The sequence below is a fragment of the Hyperolius riggenbachi genome, chromosome 6, assembly GCF_040937935.1.
Source record: "Hyperolius riggenbachi isolate aHypRig1 chromosome 6, aHypRig1.pri, whole genome shotgun sequence".
Lineage (NCBI taxonomy): Eukaryota > Metazoa > Chordata > Amphibia > Anura > Hyperoliidae > Hyperolius > Hyperolius riggenbachi.
Genome location: NC_090651.1, coordinates 65422792 through 65445658, shown reverse-complemented (window position 1 = coordinate 65445658; position 22867 = coordinate 65422792). Strand labels below are relative to the sequence as shown.

Genomic DNA, 22867 nt, shown 5'->3' with positions numbered 1-22867 from the left:
ACCATTGAAATGATACTGTTCTGGAGGGGTCAAGTGTGTGCAGTGTTCTCCCCAGGCTCTTTTAGCCGGGTGCTCCACCCGGCTAGTTTTGATGAGCAACCAGCTATCATCCACTCACCTCCTCCTATTCTGTAAGCATAATTGTTCACAGAAGCACTGGTCCAGCATTTTTTCATCTCGCCCCACCCGGCTACTTTTTCATCCCACCCGGCTACTATTTCATGCCACCCGGCTGGAAAAAAATTCTGGGGAGAACACTGGTGTGTGTGTGTGTGTGTGTGTGTGTGTGTGTGTGTGTGTGTGTGTGTGTGTGTGTGTGTGTGTGTGTGTGTGTGTGTGTGTGTGTGTGTGTGTGTGTGTGTGTGTGTGTGTGTGTGTGTGTATTTTGTTTTGGGGGTAACCATTGGGGAGTGGGGGAGGTGAGGGGTTAATTTTAAATCTTAAAAAAAGTCTTAAAAAAAAAACTAAGAGTGTGTACATGTAATTTTACTATTTGGCAACAAGATGTCTTCGCGCATAGCTTCTGTATGTGTAGTATTACTATGCAAAGAAGAAGTAATGCGCGGAGAATCAAAACCAACAGATAGTGCAATTTGAATTAAATTAGCAAGCAAACCCCCATTATTACCATCTCACTGACCATATCCCGGAATGACTGCCTGACCCCAGACACTGAATAGGGGGTGAAGCAATAGACTGACTCAGACAAACCGGTTCCTGAATAGAGATAGTTAATCGTCTGTTTATAAATTGATACAAATGTAATGTAAATATAGGCAGTAATGTAAATACAGCCAGCTACTGCTTCTGATTGGTCCAGTTCCAAACTGCATACATTTCCATGAAATGACCATAAAATTTACATAAACTTAAACCGCAATGTACAGCAGCACATTTTGAATTTTCTATACATAACTGAAGCAACTGCGTCAAGAAAATCAGCGGCTTCACTCCACTGGACCAATTTCAAGCTGCACAAGAATTAACCTAAAATCTGCATCAACTCAGAATTATTTGCATCCAATTAGCCATCCATACAGGTGATCAAAGAGATGCAAATTTTCTGAGCTGATGAACATTTTGTTTGCAATTTGTATGTAGGTTGAAAATAGACCAGATTGTGCATTTTCGGCTAGGTTCACAGTGGTCAGTTGCACATCTCCCACATTATTATTTGTTATAAGGTGCGTGAACTGCAATGGAGATCAAACAGACTTTAATACAAAGCCTGCATGCAGCGAATTAGGGCTGGTTTACTTTGGGGGCTTTACCGCGATTGCGTCCGCAATTCGGCAGCCCAAATCTCAGGATTTTCCGTGATTCAGCACGATTTGCACTTGGGATTCCCGTTCAAGAGAACGAGAATCAGAGCAATCGCCCCCGAATCGCTTCATGCAGTGCGTTTGTGATTAATCGAAATCCCAACCGCTGCAGTGTGAATGTATCCATAGGGATACATTGTAGCAGCGCTTTGCTGATCGCTGGCGATCAAAGTGCTAAAGAATCGCCCCAGTGTGAACCAGCCCTTAGACTAACGTGATCAGTTACAACACAGTACCGTGAACAGCTCTATAGACTTGTATGGGCAGCGAGTTGGCATGCAGAATTATTCTGCAATGCAATTTAGCACTGTGAACATGGCCTTACTGAAAAATGCAAACTATCAAATTTTACACTAGTTCTAATGATGACATTACTTGCATCTGATGCCCTGTTTCTGACTCTAACTGGTACTCTGAATCTAATGCTACAATTTTCTGGCAGATTTACCTGCCAAATCAATTATTTCCAACATGTCCGATCTGAATTTCGATCGATTTTTACTCTTTTTTTACGATTTTCATAGAACTGAACGAAAATCGATCAAAAACTATTTAAAAACGATCGGAAAATCGATCGAAATTCAGATCGAACATGTTGGAAATAATCGATCTGGCAGGTAAATCTGCCAGAAAATTGTATGGTGTGTACCTAGCACAAGCCTCTCTGAGAGAACATTGTTTACATTGGAAGGAGGGGGGCAGGTCAGAATGACTTATTGCCAACTAATACTGAATCGCCAAGACCAGTGATAAGAATATCTGAGTTGGTAAATCAGAAAAGCAAAAGGTATGTTTATAGTCCTGAAATTAAGCGACTTACCAGATCTGGTGGGTGCTATTGGAGGGGGGGGGGGGGGGGGGGAATTAGTCGATATGTTGCCCTGTGGAGCTGGGAATTAATGTGGTAATGGTTAACCCTGAAAGACATTGCTGGGTATTCCTAACCTGCCATCATAAGCCACAGAGCTTGGAAGAATGCGAAGGCTAGGCTCACAGTGGTCAATTGCATAACACACGTGTTATAAAGCATTATAATAAGTGTGAGTGCAATGGAGACTGGACATCGATTTTAATACGAAGCCTGCATGCAGCGAGTTAGAATAACGCAATCAGTTGCAACACAATACTGACCATATTTCGGAATGACTGCTTGACCCCAGAGGCTGAATAGGGGTAGAGTAATAGACTGACGTGTTCCTGTATAGAGATAGTCAAGCCTATACAGCCTATAGAATAGTATGGGCTGTGAGCTGACATGCATAATTATTCTGTAACGTAACTGATCACTGTGAACAGGGCCTAAAACGTTGATGAATGTGAACCCTTAAATGGAGTCTGAAGAGTTTTGAAAAAACACAAACAAACAAAAAAAATATACTCACCTAAGGAGAGGGAAGGCTCTGGGTCTTATAGAGCCTTTCCACTCCTATCCCGGTCCCCTCGTTCCATCGCTGGCTCCCAGATTTGCAGTCTCTCTTCCGCTGCCTGAGGCTTTGACAGTCTTCAGAAGTCCAAGTGCTCCCGAAGACTCGCTGCTCCATACTGCGCGAGTGTGCAAGAAGGAGTGCTCTCACAAGCGCAGTACAGAGGGGAACAACTTCCTGAGGACTCCACTCCTGAAGTCTGTCGAAGCCTTGAGCAGTGGAAGAGAGAATAGTCTCCGACCATCAGTTGAGGTTACACTATCTCTGTGAAAGGAAGTGTCTGCTGTTGTCTTTTTCTATTATACAACAGATACCATCCTATATCTTGAATGCTGTAAGTAGTGCTATTTGTTCAAACCATAGAATACAGGGTGTCTCTAGAGTACATCTTGGCTTCAAAGAACGCCATTGGCCTGTTTAGTAGGTGTGTTTTTTTGCAGAACGTCAAGAGTTGAAAGTACGAGTATAAAGGGTCGAATTAGAGCAGAGAAGCTGTCTGTAATAGGCAAGACAAAAAAGAAACGAACTCATCTAAAAATAAAATGCATCTTACCCCAAGTTCTATATGTTCAGCGTTCAGCTTGGCTTGAATTGCTGAGAATCCGCCGAGCTCGCCAAACTACAGAAAGGAAGAAATGTCAATTAACAATATTCAGCCTTAGAAGGGTAACAAATGCCATTCTGTAGTGGCAATCTAAAGGTGGCCATACACTGGTCGATGTGGCCAGTAGATAGATCCCTCCCCAATCATTATCTGATCAGAGAGATAATCTATCTGCTTGATTGCCTCAACACCCTCACACAGATTTTCAATCGATTTCAGCATGAAATCTTTGACAACCTCTACTACTGCCAAAAATTGCCCAGGTCTCTGCTGGCCCTTGCCGACTGCGCCTCTTCACTTCCTGTAACCAGGCACCAGTGTAGTGTAACGCAGGGAAGGCAACAGTCACTAGGGGCGCTATGACCACTAGAGACCCCTAGTGACTATCCCCTGCATTACATCACACAGGCACCCGGGGACAGGAAGTGAAGCCGAGACCGAGCCGTGCAGCGGACAGGTGAGAATACCTTCTTGTCGGTCGCTGACTTGAACGTCGCTAGCGAAGTGCTCCCGATCCACCACCTATCAACCCGAATTAATTGATGCTGCACCACTTTCTCAACAATTCGATAAAATCGGCCGTATACGGACAGGAGAAATCGGTGTGTGTATGGCCTGCTTAGGAGACTCACCCTATTCACAAGATCCACCAGCCACCCATGAGGCTCCTGAAAAATACACAAGATGATAGATAAGCATTTGCCATACCCAGTACTGATATTATCAAGGAGCAAGATGGACACCGCTCACCTTTTGCAGGTTACTAGCCGGTGACACGGCATAGGCATTCCCCTCACCAAACACCTCCGCCCAGTTCTTCTGAGACATCTTCATCCGGTTCTTAAAATGATATTCGTTATCTGGATTAAAAGCCTGGAGCAAGCCATAAAACAAGAATCATCAGTATTTCTAATAAACAACTGCTTTGCCTTTGTAAAAGCATTCCCTTAAAGTGAACCTTAAGCCAGAAAAAAAATGAGTTTTACTTACCTGGGGCTTCTACCAGCCCCCTGCAGCAGTCCTGTGCCCTCGCAGCCACTCACTAATCCTCTGGTCCCCCGCTGCTAGCTAGTTTCGTTTTTGCCAACAGGCCCGTCAGGACTGGCCACGCGCATCTTTTTCCGCATTCCTGACTGCAATTAGCGCTATTGCGGGGCGCAACGCGTACATAAATACGCGTTGACGCATATCTATGCGTGCGTAATGCGGCAACGCGTATTTTTGTAAGCATTGCGCCCCTCAATAGCGCTAATTGCAGTCAGGAATGCGGAAAAAGATACGCGTGGCCTGCCCTGACGGGCCTGTCAGCAAAAACGAAACTAGCTGGCAGCGGGGGACCAGAGGAACAGTGAGTGGCTGCGAGGGCACAGGACTGCTGCAGGGGGCTGGTAGAAGCCCCAAGTGAGTAAAACTCATTTTTTTTCTGGCTTAAGTGTCCCTTTAAAGCGGGAGCGTCACCATAAAAATCAAATTTCAACAGCAACTGGTCTGAGTGTATTAAGTGATAAAGATGCTAATCCTGCATTCAAAACTTTTTCTGCTGTTATGATTTGGAGTTATCACATACTTAACCCCCCTGGCGGTATGAATCGCACGGCCGCGGGAGGGTTTTTCCTCACTTTTTTTTTTTTTTGGTAGCATGTAGCTAGCCTAGCGCTAGCTACATGCTTCCCCCCCTCCCCGCGGCGTCCGCCCGTCCCCTCCGATCGGCGCCGGCGTCGCTTGTCCATAAGGAAATCCCGTTCTGAACGGGATTTCCTTGAGGGCTTCCCCCGTCGCCATGGCTACGAACTGAGTGACGTCATCGACGTCGTGAAGTCACAGGGAACCCCGATCCACCCCATAGCGCAGCCTGGCGTCGATTGGCCAGGCTGCGCAAGGGGTATTGCGGGGGGGCCTGTACCGCGGCGGGTAGCGGCGCATCGGCGGCGGCGATCACAACAAACACGCAGCTTGCAAAGTGCTAGCTGCGTGTTTGAAAAAAAAAAAATGATGCAAATCGGCCCAGCAGGGCCTGAGCGGCACCCTCCGGCGGCTTACCGCGTGTCCAGCACGGGGTTACCGCTAAGGAGGTTAAGGAACACTGGCCCTTTAGCAGTCAGTGCCAAACAGTTGCATGTTGGGGGTTCTTTTTATCTATAATATATTCCTCCTCTTCCATTTATTTCCACGCCTAGCTGCTTATCTGAAATGTGATCCCCTGCTCACTTGTGTTTACAAGTAAGGCTGAGGTGACTCAGCGATTGGAAAAGAAAAGATAAAAAGTAAAGGGCAGAAATGACATAAGGATTTAGCCTAAACTGTGGGCAAAAGACATGGTTCCCACCAGGAACAGAATTCTCTTCATTTACTATATAACACGGAAATCAAAACTTGGGACAGTACAATACATGTGTTATGTACGTAGATCAAGTATTTATCTACTTATATATGTGTTTTTTCCCTGGCATAGTATGGCGAATACTACTGCTTTAAAGTTACAATGAAGGCAAAATAAACTTAAGAATAATAAAATATAGGTGTAGTACAGAATGAATACAACATTAGTAGCAAATAAAAGTCATTTTTATTTTCAGTTATAGCTTTATTTATAACATTGTCTCTTCCTGTCATATTTGCTGTTTAGAAACCACACTGTGTCTAAAAGTGGACCTGAACTCTTGCACAGGACAGAAGGAGAAATGCACCCTGTATGTATTTAGAGAGTTTAGCCTATTTAATTCCCCCTCATTTGTGTCTAATCCCAACTTGTAATCGGACCTCGCCCCTGTGTCACATGACTGCCTGTGGCAGAGATGGCAGATAAGCACCTTCGAAAGCACAGGCTGTAAACAATGTCTGCTTCCATGAATCAGGAAGTAGAAATAGTTTAGATTTTAGGATTTGTATCAGCTGTAACAAATAATTTTTTTTTGTTTAAAGGTTATTATGCTGTTAACTTTTTAGTGCAGAGAGGACATTCTGAGTTCAGGTCCGCCTTAAGCTGTAAAGCAGAAAACAGGACTGACCAAATTGATCGAATAGCTTAGAGAAACTCTTTTGCATAGATAACAACTTAAAGTGGTCTGAAACTCCGACATAACATTCAATAAAAATGTGTTTTCCTACTTTTTTTTACTCATACAGTTATCATATTTGCTTTTGTGCATAAGCAATATTGTCTGTGTACAAATTACAAGTTTCCAAAGTGTAGTTTATCTTGCCCTGAAAGCTGCCATTGCATTTTATTCCAACTGCTTTTTATTACGAAAGTATATAAAATCCTAATGAAGCAGAGACCGCTTCTCAGAGAGTGTTTTTCACTTGTCGAAACGACCAAATAAAGTTGTTTGTCATTGTTCAAACAACTGATAATGGTGCCCATACATGGTACAATTCTTTTTATCCAATCTTACCAATTCTATGTAGTATAAGGGTAAATTAAAGTGGACCCAAACTAAAAATACAAGATTTCAGAAATAAAATCTGTTTTCTAAATTATAATGATAAATAGCCGCTTTTTTTCAGCTGCATGATGACAAATATAAAACATTTTACATTTATTGGAGGAACCCCTCCCTTCCTTTCATATTGCCGGGATTTTTCCAGCAAACTGGTGGAGGAGAAAAAAAAACAAACACAAAACACAGGCTGCTACTGATGATGTCACAGGGGAGGTGATCTCAGCTTGTGCGAGATTTCACATAGACAACGCCCCTGTGAGGGAGGGTAGCTGATGACAAACACACCCATGATCTAAAACCTCCTACTAAGCTCAGAAGTAATGGCTGCCACCTGTATAACACGAGTTATGAAAAGAGAAGGGTGAAAAGCATGCACTAAAATGCTCATAGGCTTGAAGGAGTGTTTATCTTTGTATGTGTCAGAGTGGTACAACTAAATATTTTGAATTAAAAAAATGTTTGGTTTGGGTCCGCTTTAAGTGAATATACTCAAAGGATAATGTAGGCAGTTCTCTTATACTACATAGTTATGGTAAGATTGGATGAAAAAAATTGTACCATGTATGGGCACCATTAGACTGATAAGACAATCTAACTGTCTGAACAAAAGCAAACAACTTTTTTTGATTGTTTCAATATGTTTCACAACAAAAGTGGTTTGATAATTGTGCTGCATAAAAGACCGCTGTTGAGGGTGTGTATGGGGCTTTACACAGAAATGTATCAACCTCGGAATGTAAACAAAGATTATTATCAGCCTGGATGCGGATTTGAAGCCGAATAGCCTTTGAATAGCAGGATAAAGTTCTGTGTTTAAAGAGTCTGAAGCTTTTTATTTACCTCTTCTCTTTTGCCATATCAGCGAAGATGAATCGCCGCATTCCTGCGGCATAACGAGGTCTGTACCCTCCCGAACTCCCGGGGCGCAAAAATCCCCCGTTACTTCCTGGAGGCAGAGCTTTTCACTGTAGTTCTGCCTCCAGTTTAGTCAGTCAATCAGCGCTGATCGCACCCTCTCCCCGCCCCTTTCTTTGAAAGAAGACAGAGGGGCGGGGAGAGGCGCCGATCAGAGCTGATTGACTATACTGGAGGCAGAACTACAACCCAAAGCTCTGCCTCTCTGGGCAGCAAAATCCACGACTTTGAAAGTCATGGATTTTTGCCCTGGGAGTTCGGGGGGGGGAGTTACATACCTCGGTTTGCCGTGGGAATGCGCCAATTCATCTTAGTGGATATGGCAGAAGAGAACATAAAAAGCACTATTTTTATTGGCTTCAGACTCTCTAATCATTTTGTTCTGCTACAATTTATTTCTGGGATAGTAGCTTTAAATCTGTAAGGAATCTTTTAGAGCAAAGGAGAAATGCTGGCTTTCAGACCACTAAGTGTTTTAACTCTTCCTGTATTGGAAAACAGCATGAGACTTTTTATTTGCTACTAACGTTCTATTTGTTCTCTGCACTACACATTCAATAAATTATTGGAGCTTATGGGGCTGGAGTAAGCCGCAGGTATGTTTAAATCTTTTTAAGTATGCTGAGCTCTGGTACACTTTAAAAAGCTCTTATAGTGTGAACCAGCCCTAATTGTGCCCAACCCAAAAACAAGTCTGCTCCAGCTTGTGGAGAGGGGTGATGGAAAACAGGCAGCAGAGATCACCCAGGTAAAGCACTGTGCCACTGCCAACAGTTATGTTAGGCTGTATAAGACCAGAAAGGTACACATTACAGCTCACTGCGAGTAGATAGGTGGCAGATCTTCCATAGCACAAACACAAATGGCTAAAGCAGTGATCTGCAAACTTGGCTCTTCAGCTGTTAAGGAACTACAAATCCCTTAATGCATTGCAAGAGTCTGACAGCGACAGTCATGATTCATAAAGGCAAATGCATTGTGGGACTTGTAGTTTCTTGAGAGACAAGTTTGCAAATCACTGGGCTACAGTATTCTGCACGATGCAGCAGGCATGGCCACACAAACAAGCAGAAAAGACAGCCATGCCGGTATCAATGTCTGTACCACACGAGAATAGTGTGATGTTACTTTACCACTTTATACAAACACTAATGGCTGCTCTACTCTGTGCTCTTTCCTAAAAAGGCAACTGTGATTTATCCACTCCAGCCAAGACATTGCCCAGCACACCACAATATTTACAATACAGTATTCATGTATAAATAGGCAGTGTTTGCCCATTGTAAAATCTTTCTTCCCCCTCAACATTCTGAAAATTATCAAAGGTAGCGACGTCTTTAGTCCTGTCAGGAGGAGGAGTTGTAAAGCCAGGAGAAAATATACCTGGTCCTCCAGAATGCATGGGGAGCGGAAGAATTCTGCATATCTAATCAGCCTAGGCTAAATATGACTAGGAGGGCAGAGCTACATTCAATATACAGTAATACAGTATAAAGTCGCCAGTGTTCCTGGTGCTGAAACCAGTAAAATTACCATAAAAGTGGGTATCCTAAATCCTTTACTGCAGGGGTGCCCACACTTTTTCGGCTCGCGAGCTACTTTTAAATTTGCCGAGGCCAGGAGATCTACCAACGTCTTAAATGCTAAGCACGCCCCCCCCCCGCGTAGGTTAGCCAGGTATATGTGCCTGCAGCATAGGTTGCGTGCCCTCAGTGTAGGTTAGCCAGGTATAGGGGCCCTCAGTGTAGGTTAGCCAGGTATAGGGGCCCTCAGTGTAGGTTAGCCAGGTATAGGGGCCCTCAGTGTAGGTTAGCCAGGTATAGGGGCCCCCAGTGTAGGTTAGCCAGGTATAGGGGCCCCCAGTGTAGGTTAGCCAGGTATAGGGGCCCCCAGTGTAGGTTAGCCAGGTATAGGGGCCCCCAGTGTAGGTTAGCCAGGTATAGGGGCCCCCAGTGTAGGTTAGCCAGGTATAGGGGCCCCCAGTGTAGGTTAGCCAGGTATAGGGGCCCCCAGTGTAGGTTAGCCAGGTATAGGGGCCCCCAGTGTAGGTTAGCCAGGTATAGGGGCCCCCAGTGTAGGTTAGCCAGGTATAGGGGCCCCCAGTGTAGGTTAGCCAGGTATAGGGGCCCCCAGTGTAGGTTAGCCAGGTATAGGGGCCCCCAGTGTAGGTTAGCCAGGTATAGGGGCCCCCAGTGTAGGTTAGCCAGGTATAGGGGCCCCCAGTGTAGGTTAGCCAGGTATAGGGCCCCCCAGTGTAGGTTAGCCAGGTATAGGGCCCCCCAGTGTAGGTAAGCCAGGTATAGGGCCCCCCAGTGTAGGTTAGCCAGGTATAGGGCCCCCCAGTGTAGGTTAGCCAGGTATAGGTCCCTTCAGTGTAGGTTAGCCAGGTATAGGGCCCCCCAGTGTAGGTTAGCCAGGTATAGGGCCCCCCAGTGTAGGTTAGCCAGGTATAGGGCCCCCCAGTGTAGGTTAGCCAGGTATAGGGCCCCCCAGTGTAGGTTAGCCAGGTATAGGGCCCCCCAGTGTAGGTTAGCCAGGTATATGTACCTGCAGGCGGAGGAGAAGAGGCGGCGAGGAGAGACTCTGGCAGGCCAATGGGATGTAGGAGAGAAGCGGCGGCGAAGAGAGACGCGGCGCGGCCGCTACGTCATGGCTGGGGGCGGCGCCGGGCACGTTACACACGCACATTACACAGGCTGCCTGCCGCCGCCCCCAGCCATGACGCAGCGGACGCGCCGCCTCTCTCCTCCCTCTCTCCTCGCCTGCATGCATTCTTATTGGCCAGCGGCCAGCAGCTAAACACGAGCTGCTGGCCGCAACAAACATTAACGAGACGCGGCCAAGAGGCCGCGATCTACCAAGGAGGCGGTCGCGATCTACCGGTAGATCGCGATCGACCTATTGGGCAGCCCTGCTTTACTGCATTCTACTATATATCATGACAGTGGTTCTCTGGGGGAAGTGTTGAAAATAAAAACAGATACTTACCTGGGGCTTCTACCGGCCCACTGTAGCAGTAATGTCTCCACGCCGTCCTCTTCTGATCTGCCATTCCCCGCCGCCGGCCCCGGTCTAGCGCGGCATCCCATCCGACTGCGCGGGCGCGAGCGTGCTCACTCCTGCGCGAGTCATTGGAAGCTTACTGCACAGGCGCAGTACAAGAAAACTTCATACTGGGTATGCGAAGTAAGCTTCTGATGACGCGAACGGGAGCGCGCATTATTAGTCTTGTTAGATGAATAATTGCCCAGTGCCGGCGGTGGGGAACGGGTGATCGGAGGAGGACGGCGCGGGACATGACAGCTACAGGAGGTCCCGCCGACGTCATCAGGTCTGTACTACACAGGCACAGTAGTGCTGCGCCTGCGCAGTACAGACCTGATGATGTCGGCAGGACCACGTGACCAGCGCCGTGGAGCGCAGATGAAGTCGACCTGAAAACCGGCTTCTGCAACGAAGGACACCGGGAGCCACCGGAGCTGCGGCGAGGGCACAGGATGGCTGCCCCTGGAGGAAGCCCCAGGTAAGTGAATTTTGATTTTATATTTTGCTTGGATGTTTCCCTTTAAGGCCCAGCTAAGCTGACAATAGAAAAAGGCAAATTCTTAAAAAAAATCAAGACCATAAACTATCAGCATACAGAAGAACAGCAGAAGACAATATAGGTAGTCCCCGATTAACCAACGAGGTAGGGAGGGACTGTAGGTTAATTCTTAACCTGAATCCATTCTTAAAGGACTACTGTAGGGGGGGGTAGGGGGAAAAGAGTTGAACTTACCCGGGGTTTCTAATGGTCCCCCGCAGACGTCCTGTGCCCGCGCAGCCACTCACCGGTGCTCCAGTCCTCCTCTGGATTTTCCGACTTTAAAGTCGGAAAACCACTGCGCGGCCACGCCCTCGCTGAAGTCACCAGGGGGGTATTGCGCAGGCCCAGTACAGTCAGTGCCTGCGCAGTACGCGCCTGGTGATTTCAACAGGAGGGAGGACACGGCCGCGGAGGCGCAGTGGTTTTCTGACTTAAGTCGGAAATTTTAGAAGTGCACCGGAGACGGAGCATCGGTAAGTGGCTGCGTGGGCGCAGTGCGCCTGCGGGGGACCATTAGAAGCCCCAGGTAAGTTCAACTCTTTTCCCCCTCCCCCCCCCCCCCCCCCCCCATCTACAGTAGTCCTTTAAGTGGAACATGGTGCCATCTCTGTCTCCTGTGCCTCCAGTGTGCCCCTCAGCCCCCATCTGTGCCCTCAGTGTACCCTGGTCAAAATGTAATTTTACCAGTTTCAAAATCTGGTAAATTTATAACATTGTTTTTCTCGAAAACGAGGTCTTTTTGGAAAAAGGTTTTTCAGTTCTTCCCACAGAATCAAATTTCACATTTTCAGGACGTGCATATTGCTGGGTTATTTGTAAGTCGGGGACTACCTGTACTTTTCACATTAGCAAAATGTGCTTGTCAGTGAAGCACAGCTTGCTTCCCTTTCCTTGCAGAACTAAGCTGGTGGGCAGGTCAATCAGAATTGTCCATATGACAAAGTAATAGATATCGGTCTTTATGAGGAGGTGGGGACTTCTAGTCACAGGAAGTAGGTACTGTGCAACTGTAAAGCCCCATCTACACGATACGATTCTTTGTGCGATTCCATTAAGATTCTATTTACAATCCGATTACATCCGACATGTCCGATCGGGATTTGATTCAATTTGATTTGATATTGTTTTGCAATGGCAAATCGAATTGAATCGAATCCCGATCGGACATGTCGGATTTAATCAGATCGTAAATAGAATTATAATCGAATCGCACAAACAATTGTATCGTGTAGATTGGGCTTAATGAGGACCAGCTAACGCCCATAGGTGTCAGCAGGTCTTAAGTGGGTTACCATGGAAACGGCCGCTGTTTACATCATACGGCGCTGCTGCGCAGCAGCGTCGTAAGGCAGATCGGCGATCCCCGGCCTCTAATTGGCCGGGGATCGCCGACATTTGATAGGCTGAAGCCTATCCTACAATGCGCAGGACAGATATCCGTCCTGCGCCGCTCACAGGGGGAGGGAGAGGGACGGAGCGCCGAAAACGCTGCGGAGGGGGGCTTTGAAGAGCCCCCCCCCCGCAAAGCGCAGCAAGCCGGCGGCGATCAGACCCCCCCAGGAGGACATCCCCCTAGTGGGGAAAAAAGGGGGTAAGTCTGATCGCCCTGGCTCTATCCTGATCTGTGCTGCGGGCTGGAGAGTCCACGCAGCACAGATCAGGCAAACCACCCCTGGTCCTTAAGTGGTTAAAGGGATACTGTAGGGGGGGGGGGATGTCGGGGGAAAATGAGTTGAACTTACCTGTGGCTTCTAATGGTCCCCTGCAGACATCCTGTACCCACGCAGCCACTCACCGATGCTCCGGCCCCGCCACCGGGTCACTTCTGGAATTTCAGACTTTAAAGTCTGAAAACCACTGTGCCTGCGTTGCCGTGTCCTTGCTACCACTGATGTCACCAGGAGCGTACTGCGCAGGCACAGACCATACTGGGATTGCGCAGTACGCTCCTGGTGACATCAGCGGGAGCGAGGACACGGGCGTGCAGGCGCAGTGGTTTTCAGACTTTAAAGTCTGAAATTCCAGAAGTGAACCGGAGGCGGGGCCGGAGCATCGGTGAGTGGCTGTGCAAACACAGGATGTCTGCGGGGGACCATTAGAAGCCCCGGGTAAGTTCAACTCATTTTCCCCCGACCTACCTACAGTATTCCTTTTAGGCCACAATCTGCTAACAGGAAACAAAGACAGGAGAGGTCTGCAGGCAAGCACAGCTACACATTGCCTGGCTGTCCTGCTGAACCTCTCTTTATAATACCTCTGTCAGAGTGAAAAGTCTTATTTATACAACCCAAGAAATTGTGCAAAGCGATTCACAGGCGTAACCCTGCTTCCTCAGGTAGTAAAAAATGGAGCATACAAAAGCTGCAGATCAGTATATAACACTAAGCACCACTGTCAGAGGCGCCTCCTACCTCGTCCCAGTTACCTTCACCCCTGCGTAGTGGAGTGCATACTTGGAAGCCTCCCAAGTGTGCCAGCTTTCTGCGATACGATACATACACTACATGATACAAACATACCTAGATATAGGACTATGAGACAGGGATTCGTTTGTGAGCCCCTCTGAAACAGGAAAGGGAATCTTAACTGAGAGGGATATGGAGGTTTCCTTTTAAACAATACTAGCTGCTTGTCAGGCCTGCTGATCTCTTTGGCTGCAGTAGTGGCTGAATCACACACCTGAAACAAGCATGCAGCTAATCCAGTCTGACTTCAGTCAGAGTACCCGATCTGCATGCTTGTTCAGGGGCTGTGGCTAAAAGTATTAGAGACACAGGATCAGCAAGAGACAGGCAACTGGTATTACTTTAAAAGGAAAAATCCATAGCCTTCTCAGTTTAGGTTCCCTTTAAAGCGGTATAAAACTCCGACAAAATATTCAATAAAAAAAAGGTTTTCCTACTTGTTATATCCCATACAGTTATCATATTTGTGCATAAGTCATGTAGAAATTACAAGTTCCCAAAGTACAATTTTTTTTGCTCTGAGAGCGGACATTGCATTTTATTCACAACTAGCATATTCATACTGTAATGTGTCCAGAAAATGCTTTCCGAGTTTCTGTCTGTGTTCTGGAGTGTCTGCACAGTCAGAGAAGTGTTTACATTCCTCACTTGATACAATTAAGTAAACACAAGATAATGTTATCTCCAGTTCAGATGCTTCCAGCTTTCCATGCAGGGAGCTGGTTAGTCCTGTGTTTAACTAGTTGAATGCTGTTCTAGTAAAAAAAAAAAAAATGGTGGTAGTATATAATATGCTGTAAATCTTTTAGAGCAAAGAAGAAATGCTGGCTTTCATACCACTTTAAAGAGAATCTGTACTCTGAAATTCTTACAATAAAAAGCATACCATTCTATTCATTATGTGCTCCTGGTCCCCTCTGTGCTGTTTCTGCCATTCTCTGCTGCAAACCTGGCTTGTAATTGCCAGTTTTAGGCAGTGTTTACAAACAAACTAACCAGCTTCTAATAGGCTCAGCTAAGCAGAGTGTGTTAGTCACACAGAGCCTGCAGGGGGTGTGTACAGCTTCTAGCTAATCACAAGCAGCCCTGCACATTCCAGTCTGACTGCCTCAGCCTGACTGTGCCGACTATAGAGAGAAGATTAGATCATATAACAGAGATAACACAGCTACTGTGCAATTAGGAAAAGCTGCAGTAAGCCAGACCACATTAGAAAAGGCATAGGAACTTATAGCATAGAAGAAATAAAGATAAACAATTTGTTACAGAGTCTCTTTAAGAGACAAGACAATGTACTGTGTACAGAGCTAAGGAATATGTCAGTTATATAAATACTAAATAATAATAATAATAAAATAAATTTGGCAGCATCCATATCCCTCTCACTTTAGGTTCCCTTTAAAGAGAAAGAGCTTGTTAAATCTTTGAGATATACCACAGAAAAACGCTGCCACACTCTGGCAAAGACATTTGGACAGAACGTGCCAACAACCACAGAGTGTAGCCAGGTCCCTTGTTCTGGAAACCCTAAAACACAGTAGTCCCTATTCAGCCCTACCTGTCAAGGATAATGGGAGTAAATAGGGTGCAACGTGGCTGGAAAATAAATATCCCATGTGGTTATCTGGAGCATTGAATGATCCTAATAAAAGCACAAGGGATGCTGAGCACCTTGATAACGATGACAAAGAAGCATAAAAATGAAAGGGGTCGTCCTAGCCATGAATCACTACACACACCTCGATAGAGAAACCAATGCAAAAACTGTAAAGCATTTCAGGAAAGAAGTGCGCCATGACCGGACACAGGAAGGAAGCAGACATTACCATGGTCAACACGGCCAGCAGACCAGTGGGAACAGGTTCCTGCTTTATTCTTTCCGCCACAAAATCAATTAACAGCATTAGCATGTTGTAGATGCCCTCGTGGATTTCGGTGCCCCATTTATGGACCGCACTGGAAGTTAGTAACTGCAAGAAAAGGAAACAGATTTAAGTCTTAGGCAGAACACATGTTCATAGAGGGCATACTGAATACCCAGAGCATCCAAAACCCCCAACCCTGAAATGATATTTCTCCTTAAAGGGGCACTACAGCGAAAAACTGTAAAATTTAATATATGTACAAACATATACAAATAAGAAGTACATTTTTTCCAGAGTATAAAGAGACAAATTATGTTTCTACTATGTTGCTGTCACAGCAGGTTGTAGAATTCTGACAGAAGTGACAGGTTTTGGACTAGTCCATCTCTTAATAGGGGATTTTCAGGGATATATTTATTTTCAAAAGCACTTAGGCCTAGTGCACACCAAAAACCGCTAGAAGATCCGCAAAATGCTAGCGGATTTTGAAACGCTTTTTCTTCTTTTTCTGTAGCGTTTCAGCTAGCATTTTGCGGTTTTGTGAAGCGTTTTTGTTGTAGTAGATTTCATGTATTGTTACAGTAAAGCTGTTACTGAACAGCTACTGTAACAAAAAACGCCTGGCAAACCGCTCTGAAGTGCCGTTTTTCAGAGCGGTTTGCGTTTTTCCTATAATTAACATTGAGGCAGAAACGCATCCGCAATCCAAAATCTGCAGCAGCCCGGGAGTATGCGTTTCTGCAAAACGCCTCCCGCTCTGGTGTGCACCAGCCCATTGAAATACATTACCCTAGCGGATCCGCACCCGCAAGCGGATCGCAAACCGCAGCAGAACCGCTCTGGTGTGCACTAGGCCTTAGTGAATGGCAGTTGCTCTGTCCAACTGCCAAAAAACTGTGTAGGGAGCAGGTAAGCTGGTCAGCATCATTGTTTAAATCCTTTTTAGGGAATTTCTTTATAAAGAATAAAAGCCTTGCTGAGAATCCCCTATGAAGAGATGAACTAGTCCAAAACCTGTCACTTATGTCAGATTTCTACTGCCTACTGTAAGTGACAGACACATAGGAGAAAAGTAATTTATGGCTCATTTTACTCTGGAAAACACGTACTTCTTATTTGTCTATGTTTGCACATATTTTACATTTTACAATTTTTCGCTGTAGTGCCCCTTTAACGAACAAGTGACACTCATGCTAACCTAGAAATAAAAAGCACATACGGTAAGTGAAATACTAGTTCAGAAAATTTTGTTACAGAGTCTCTTTAAAGGGACTCCGAGCAGTGCAGAAACTATGGAAAGATGCATATCATTTTAAAGCTCTATAGCACACAGAAATAACGCTGTGCACCTTACTCTTGCATGTTTTTATTCCATCCTTCAGCTAACAGCCAGCATGAATGACATAGAAAAACAGAATTGTCAAACCTGGATCGATGGGGGTGCCGGAGAAGAAGTGACCAGGGGATAGGTGGACGGCACTACAGCCGTTTCACGCCGTCTGGCGCATGTTCACGTGCGTGTGTCCCAAAAAAAAAAACCATCAATCCAGGTTTGACAATTCTGTTTTTCTATGTCATTCATGCTGGCTGTTAGCTGAAGGATGGAATAAAAACATGCAAGAGTAAGGTGCACAGCGTTCTTTCTGTGTGCTATAAGTCTAAGTTTGTGCTCTGCACTGTCTAAAGGCTTGCTGCACTTCTCTCTGCTTGGACTGTGAGCTAACCACCAGGTGCCAATGTATGGGTGAAGCTTGTTGCAGATTCATTGGAGCTAGTTCTACCCCCTACTTAATCAGCTGTGTGCCGAGTGATTTTTTCTACTTAAGTGTACTAATCATTTTAAAGCTCTCTTTCTCCTCTTTCCAATGATATATAAACCGCTGCCCTAGAGAAAACTAAAAGGCGTAGGGCGACGATTTAGGTGTCGCCAGAAAGAGGAGAAAGAGAGCTTTAAAATGATATCCATCTTTCCATAGTTACATTGTATTACACAGGGCGACTTTTTCCTAAAGTCAGCAGCTCCATTCTATTTTCTCGGTTTATATATCATTGGAAAGAGGAGAAAGAGAGCTTAAAAATGATATGCATCTTTCCATAGTTTCTGCACTGCTCAGAGTCCATTTAAGCCATCATGCTATTATCGAAGTGTTAGTGGCTTAGGTCAGGTGTATGATTTTTTTTTTTTTTTTTTTTTTTTAAATGGATATATTCTATAAAACCGCATACTTTTTAACTCCCAACTCCTGGTATATTTTTCAAAATGAATCCTTAGACTACCGGCATTTTTTTTTTTACAAAAGCTACACGCCAATGCCAGCTAGGTTTGTGTTTGTTAAATGTCTTGCCCAAATCTAGACGTACTAAAGTCCAAATTAGCCAGTAGAATCGTTATTAAGGTGCAAATAAATTTGAGATGGCTGAGAATTATGCTAATAATTATGATACAGAATGATGCTAATTATTATGAAAATCTTTAGAAAAATGGACCAATCAAATCCTGCAGTAAAAGCATTTCATAGGTCCATATTCCAGCTGCAAAGATTTGCAGTAACATTTGCATTTCTGCATCAACTTAACTATTTGCATATTTCAAGGAGAAAGTTGGCACCGAGACAAAACCTTTTATTAAACGCCTTTTCGATGCCCGTGTTAAAGAAATATGGGGAAACAATCCGTCCGTGCTGCACATGCTCAGTCACGCAAACGCACGGACACATTGTATAGGATTTTTTTTTTTTTGCGGTCAGCCATTAAGTGGACTATTGTGCCTGCAGTCTCTCTCCCTCCTTACTCCTCCTTCCTTCCAGCAGTGACATGGGTGACAGCATGAGCTGTATAGCCAACAGCGATCCCTGCCAAAGCCAAACCTTACAAATGACTGGTGGGCAAAATAAAAAGTTATCAGACACTAGGAAGGCGTGGCTTGGATGGATCCCAGTTGGCCCCACCCCTCCATGACCTCATATATCACTGCTGAGAACAGGTGGCGGGTGGCAGTGCGAGGAAGACTGCTGGTGGTATAGACACTGCCACCACTGACAACATGCAGCATAAACTTTATATTTCTATACTGCAAAAATGAAGCACTTTTTTTTTTAAATAACTATTTGTGTAATAGGCAAATAGTTGAAATATGTCTGAACTAGGGCTTTAATGTGTGTCTAATGGGAAAAATTATATCAATTTTGCGTACCTTTTTAAAAGCTTCTGGCATACATCTGTCCATAAACCTTTTACAGTTTTCATCAGAGTCTGACAGACCTGAAAGATAATAAACACAATTAGAGAGGAACACAGAGATACTAAGAAGAAAAAGGAACCCCTCCTAGATATACCTGTCCCTCCTCTAGGTTCACTTTAGTTTGCTGAGTTTGCAATCATCTTTGAATAGATTTTAAAAGCAATATCCTTATTCTAGACTAAGTACACTACACTAGCAGCAAGGCTAATAGGAGGGGGGGGGGATGCTGTCTCCTGTGCCAACTAAAGCAGTTGAATTGGACGTAGGGATTGACAGGCATCTAATAGATGCGTGTAGAAAATTTCAGTAATCAGGTGTGAATTAGGCATTCAATGCATAACTAGTAACTGCAGCCAATCAGATACTAGGTAGGGAAGGAACAGAGAAGCAGGTCATCTATTTTATAGTAAACAAGTTAAATTACACAACTGTCTCAATAGCACATATAAGAAAAAATGCTTTAATATTGCCATAGCAGGGTTAACATCACTACAATTGAAATCATTAAGATCGCTTACTTTTGCTCAGCGCGCTGTATATAATGTCGCCAAAGGCCTGTCAGTCTATGTGTGTAACGATCGCCCCGCATTGCCTATGCCAATCGTCCACACCACTGTCAGAATTGCCTATGGGTTTTTCCTCCACCAACCATGTACACCCCACACAGTGACATGCAGCTTTCCCTCATCTGACTAAGGGGCAATGTATGCGGGTATGGCAGGCAGCATGTCTACTGCACTCACTGAATAGATAAGATAAAATTCCAACAAGCACTCGCAGAGCATGCAGGGCAGCCGTGTGGGTATGGCAGCACGTCTCTTGAATTTCCTGAATTAATAGGGGATAGTTCCAGGGCTGTGGAGTCGGTCCAAAAATCCACCGACTCCGACTCCTCAGTTTAGGATTCCACCGACTCCGACTCCACGACTCCGACTCCTCTAATTTGCATATTACAATTTTGTTGATTAAAAGTATGTAACATGAAATTTGTCTCTTAACTGCCAACGCTTAGGAATTTTACAAGACAACTGAAGTGAGAAGGATATGTAGACTACTATATTTATTCCCTTTAGACTAAAACTAGTCCTTGGTAAGAGTACTTGTAAAAGGTACAAACAGGAACAAAGAACATCTATCAGGCCCTAGGCAATGTAAGTGTGGGAACATGTAAGAATGATGTGCAGGTACTCTGCAGGGGAATGAGGAGATTGTAAACAGACAACACCTCTGTGTTCAATGTGCACAGCATTCTCAGTGGATTCCCTGCAGCTCTGTGGGGAGTGCATATGTAGAGTATAGTACTACTGTGTAACAAAGTAAACCTGAGACAGATGAAATTAAAGTTTTATACATACCTGGGGCTTCCTCCAGCCTCCTTCAGGATAATCAGTCCCTCGTTGTCCTCCTCCACCACCTGGATCTTCTGCTATGAGTCCAGGTACTTGAGCCACTCAGGTGTAGTGCGCATGCACACACTCCGCCGCCAGGAGCATACTACACCTGTGCAGCACTATTGCGCAGGTGCAGAATGTTCCTGGCTGTGGGAGCGGCATGCGGCCGGACATCGCTGACTGGCTGAATTACCAGGACTCATAGCAGAAGATCCGGGTGGTGGAGGACAGTGAGGGACTGATTAGCCTGAAGGGGGCTGGAGGAAGCCCCAGGTATGTATAAAACTTTACTTTTCATCCGTCTCAGTTACCCTTTAATTTGTAGTCACCAAACCAAATTTTAATAACATATCAAATTATTTGATTTCATCAGCAAAGGGAGTGCATACATTTGCATAAATCAGCATCAATGCAGAATTATTTCCATCTCGTTGACCATCTCTATTAGTGACATGGCTACACATCAGGCTTTATACTTACAGCATAGAGGTTATTTAGTATATATAAGAGATTCCTGTGTACACATCATATATACAGTCACAATCAGATATGTATATCTGACTTTAAAAATACGGGGACTGCTTTATTGAAGCAGCACAAGTAACTAATTTTGATTGGTTTATTTCATTTTTGTGGACTAAGCACAGCTATTACTGTATATACACTGTATATATACATTATTTTTAATGACTATTATCTGAGAAATAGAACATTTTATCATATGTTCTATTTTAATTACAGTTACAAATTCATTAGGAGTCGGTGCATTTTTTCCCGACTCTGACTCCAGGCACCCAAAATTGCCCGACTCCACGACTCCGACTCCACAGCCCTGGATAGTTCCAACAAGCACGCGCAGAGCCTGCAGGGAAGCAGTGCAGGTATGGCAGCATGTCTCTTGAACTCAATGAAAAATACAAGTTTGCTTTTTTAAAATGGAAAGTATATGCACTAATTCAGGTTGGAGTTCGCTCTGAGATTTCTCCCTGTGCATCACTGCTGAATATATGCAAATTATCCATTGCCACATTAATCCATGCCATACACTGATGAGGATCAACCAATCCAAAACTGTATGCATGTTGGATAACACTCTGGAGGTGTGGCTAGCTCACAGGGACAACAATTTATAATTTGCAGATTTCAGCAGTGATGCACTGGGAGAAATCTCGGAGCTAACTCCAACCTGAATAATTGGAAATACCTTCTGTTTTAAGAAGGCACATTTTTGTTTCGCTTAATAGTTTAGTAAGAGGGCTTTTTGGTTCATTGTAGCCCCTTACACACCCCAATGAGTTCTGGCTCACCATGAGCTCACTAGGTAGTCTGGAACTTTATGAATGAATACAATATAATTCCCAACACTCACAGAGCCTGCAGGGAAGCAGTGCAGGTATGTCAGCATGTTTCCTGAACGCAATGAATGAATATAATATACCGTAGTTCCAACAAACACTCGCAGAGCCTGCAGGGAAGCAGTGCAGGTATGGCAGCATGTTTCCTGAACGCAATTAATGAATACGATATACCGTAGTTCCAACAAACAATCGCAAGGCCTGCAGGGAAACAGTGTGGATATGACAGCATGTCTCTTTTAGCAACAAAGAGGGGTAGGGTCAGCACCAGACACCACTAATAAATTTAAATAATCAGGTGTGCAGAAAGATCCTAAAGCATGAGAATACCAAACAAAGGAAAAAGAGTATCTGAGAAATACAGCACCACTCTGATATAATCACAAAAACACATCTTTATTGTATATCAAAATATGTCAATAGACAACCATAAAAACAATTAAAATTCAAGTACATGGGTGGACCACTAGTATCTTGCCTAACTTGTAATAAAGTACATCCCGGTGAACAACCCAGTAGAAAGCTCTGACAAGACAAGAACACTAATCTCGTACAAAAAATATATATCGTATTGCACATAAGGTAAAGAAGGACCATAGAAATAAATATATTGCACAATGATCCAAAAAAGGAATTCTCCTTAAAGAGAATCTGTATTGTTAAAATCGCACAAAAGTAAACATACCAGTGCGTTAGGGGATATCTCCTATTACCCTCTGACACAATTTCGCCACTCCTCGCCGCATTAAAAGTGGTTAAAAACAGTTTTAAAAAGTTTGTTTATAAACAAACAAAATGGCCACCAAAACAGGAAGTAGGTTGATGTACAGTATGTCTACACATAGAAAATACATCCATACACAAGCAGGCTGTATACACCCTTCCTTTTGAATCTCAAGAGATCATTTGTGTGTTTCTTTCCCCCTGCAGCTATCTTCCACTGAAGTTTCAGGCTGCTCTTTTCTTCCTGCAAACAGCTTTGCCCTTGTCTGAATTTCCTCAGTATGTGAAAGCCCAGCCAGCTCAGAGGACGATTTATCCAGCTTGTAAAAGATAAGAGAGCAGAGAGAAGCTGCACTAATCTAAATATCACACAGGCAGTGTGCAGAGAGGGGCCTGAAAGGGGGAGTTCATAGCAGAACCACAACACTGAAGAACTTGGCAGCCTTCCAGACACAGGCCGACAAGTCTGACAGGGGAAAGATACATTGATTTATTACAGAGACTGTGATAGCAGAAAGTGCTGCAGTAAGCCA

At 44.6% G+C, this 22867-nt stretch overlaps 1 protein-coding gene across 3 annotated transcripts in view; it reads right to left on the bottom strand.

The window, feature by feature from the left end:
- The window catches only part of USP24 (ubiquitin specific peptidase 24), a 273414-nt gene that overhangs the window by 152152 nt on the left and 98395 nt on the right, over positions 1–22867 (bottom strand). For all 3 annotated transcript variants that reach the window (XM_068239422.1, XM_068239420.1, XM_068239421.1), the window contains exons 3-7: positions 18818–18885; positions 15586–15729; positions 4101–4223; positions 3983–4018; positions 3300–3365 (exon numbers count right to left, since the gene is read on the bottom strand). In XM_068239422.1, the coding sequence (XP_068095523.1) occupies positions 3300–3365; positions 3983–4018; positions 4101–4223; positions 15586–15729; positions 18818–18885 (437 nt within the window). The remainder of the gene's footprint in view (positions 1–3299; positions 3366–3982; positions 4019–4100; positions 4224–15585; positions 15730–18817; positions 18886–22867) is intronic.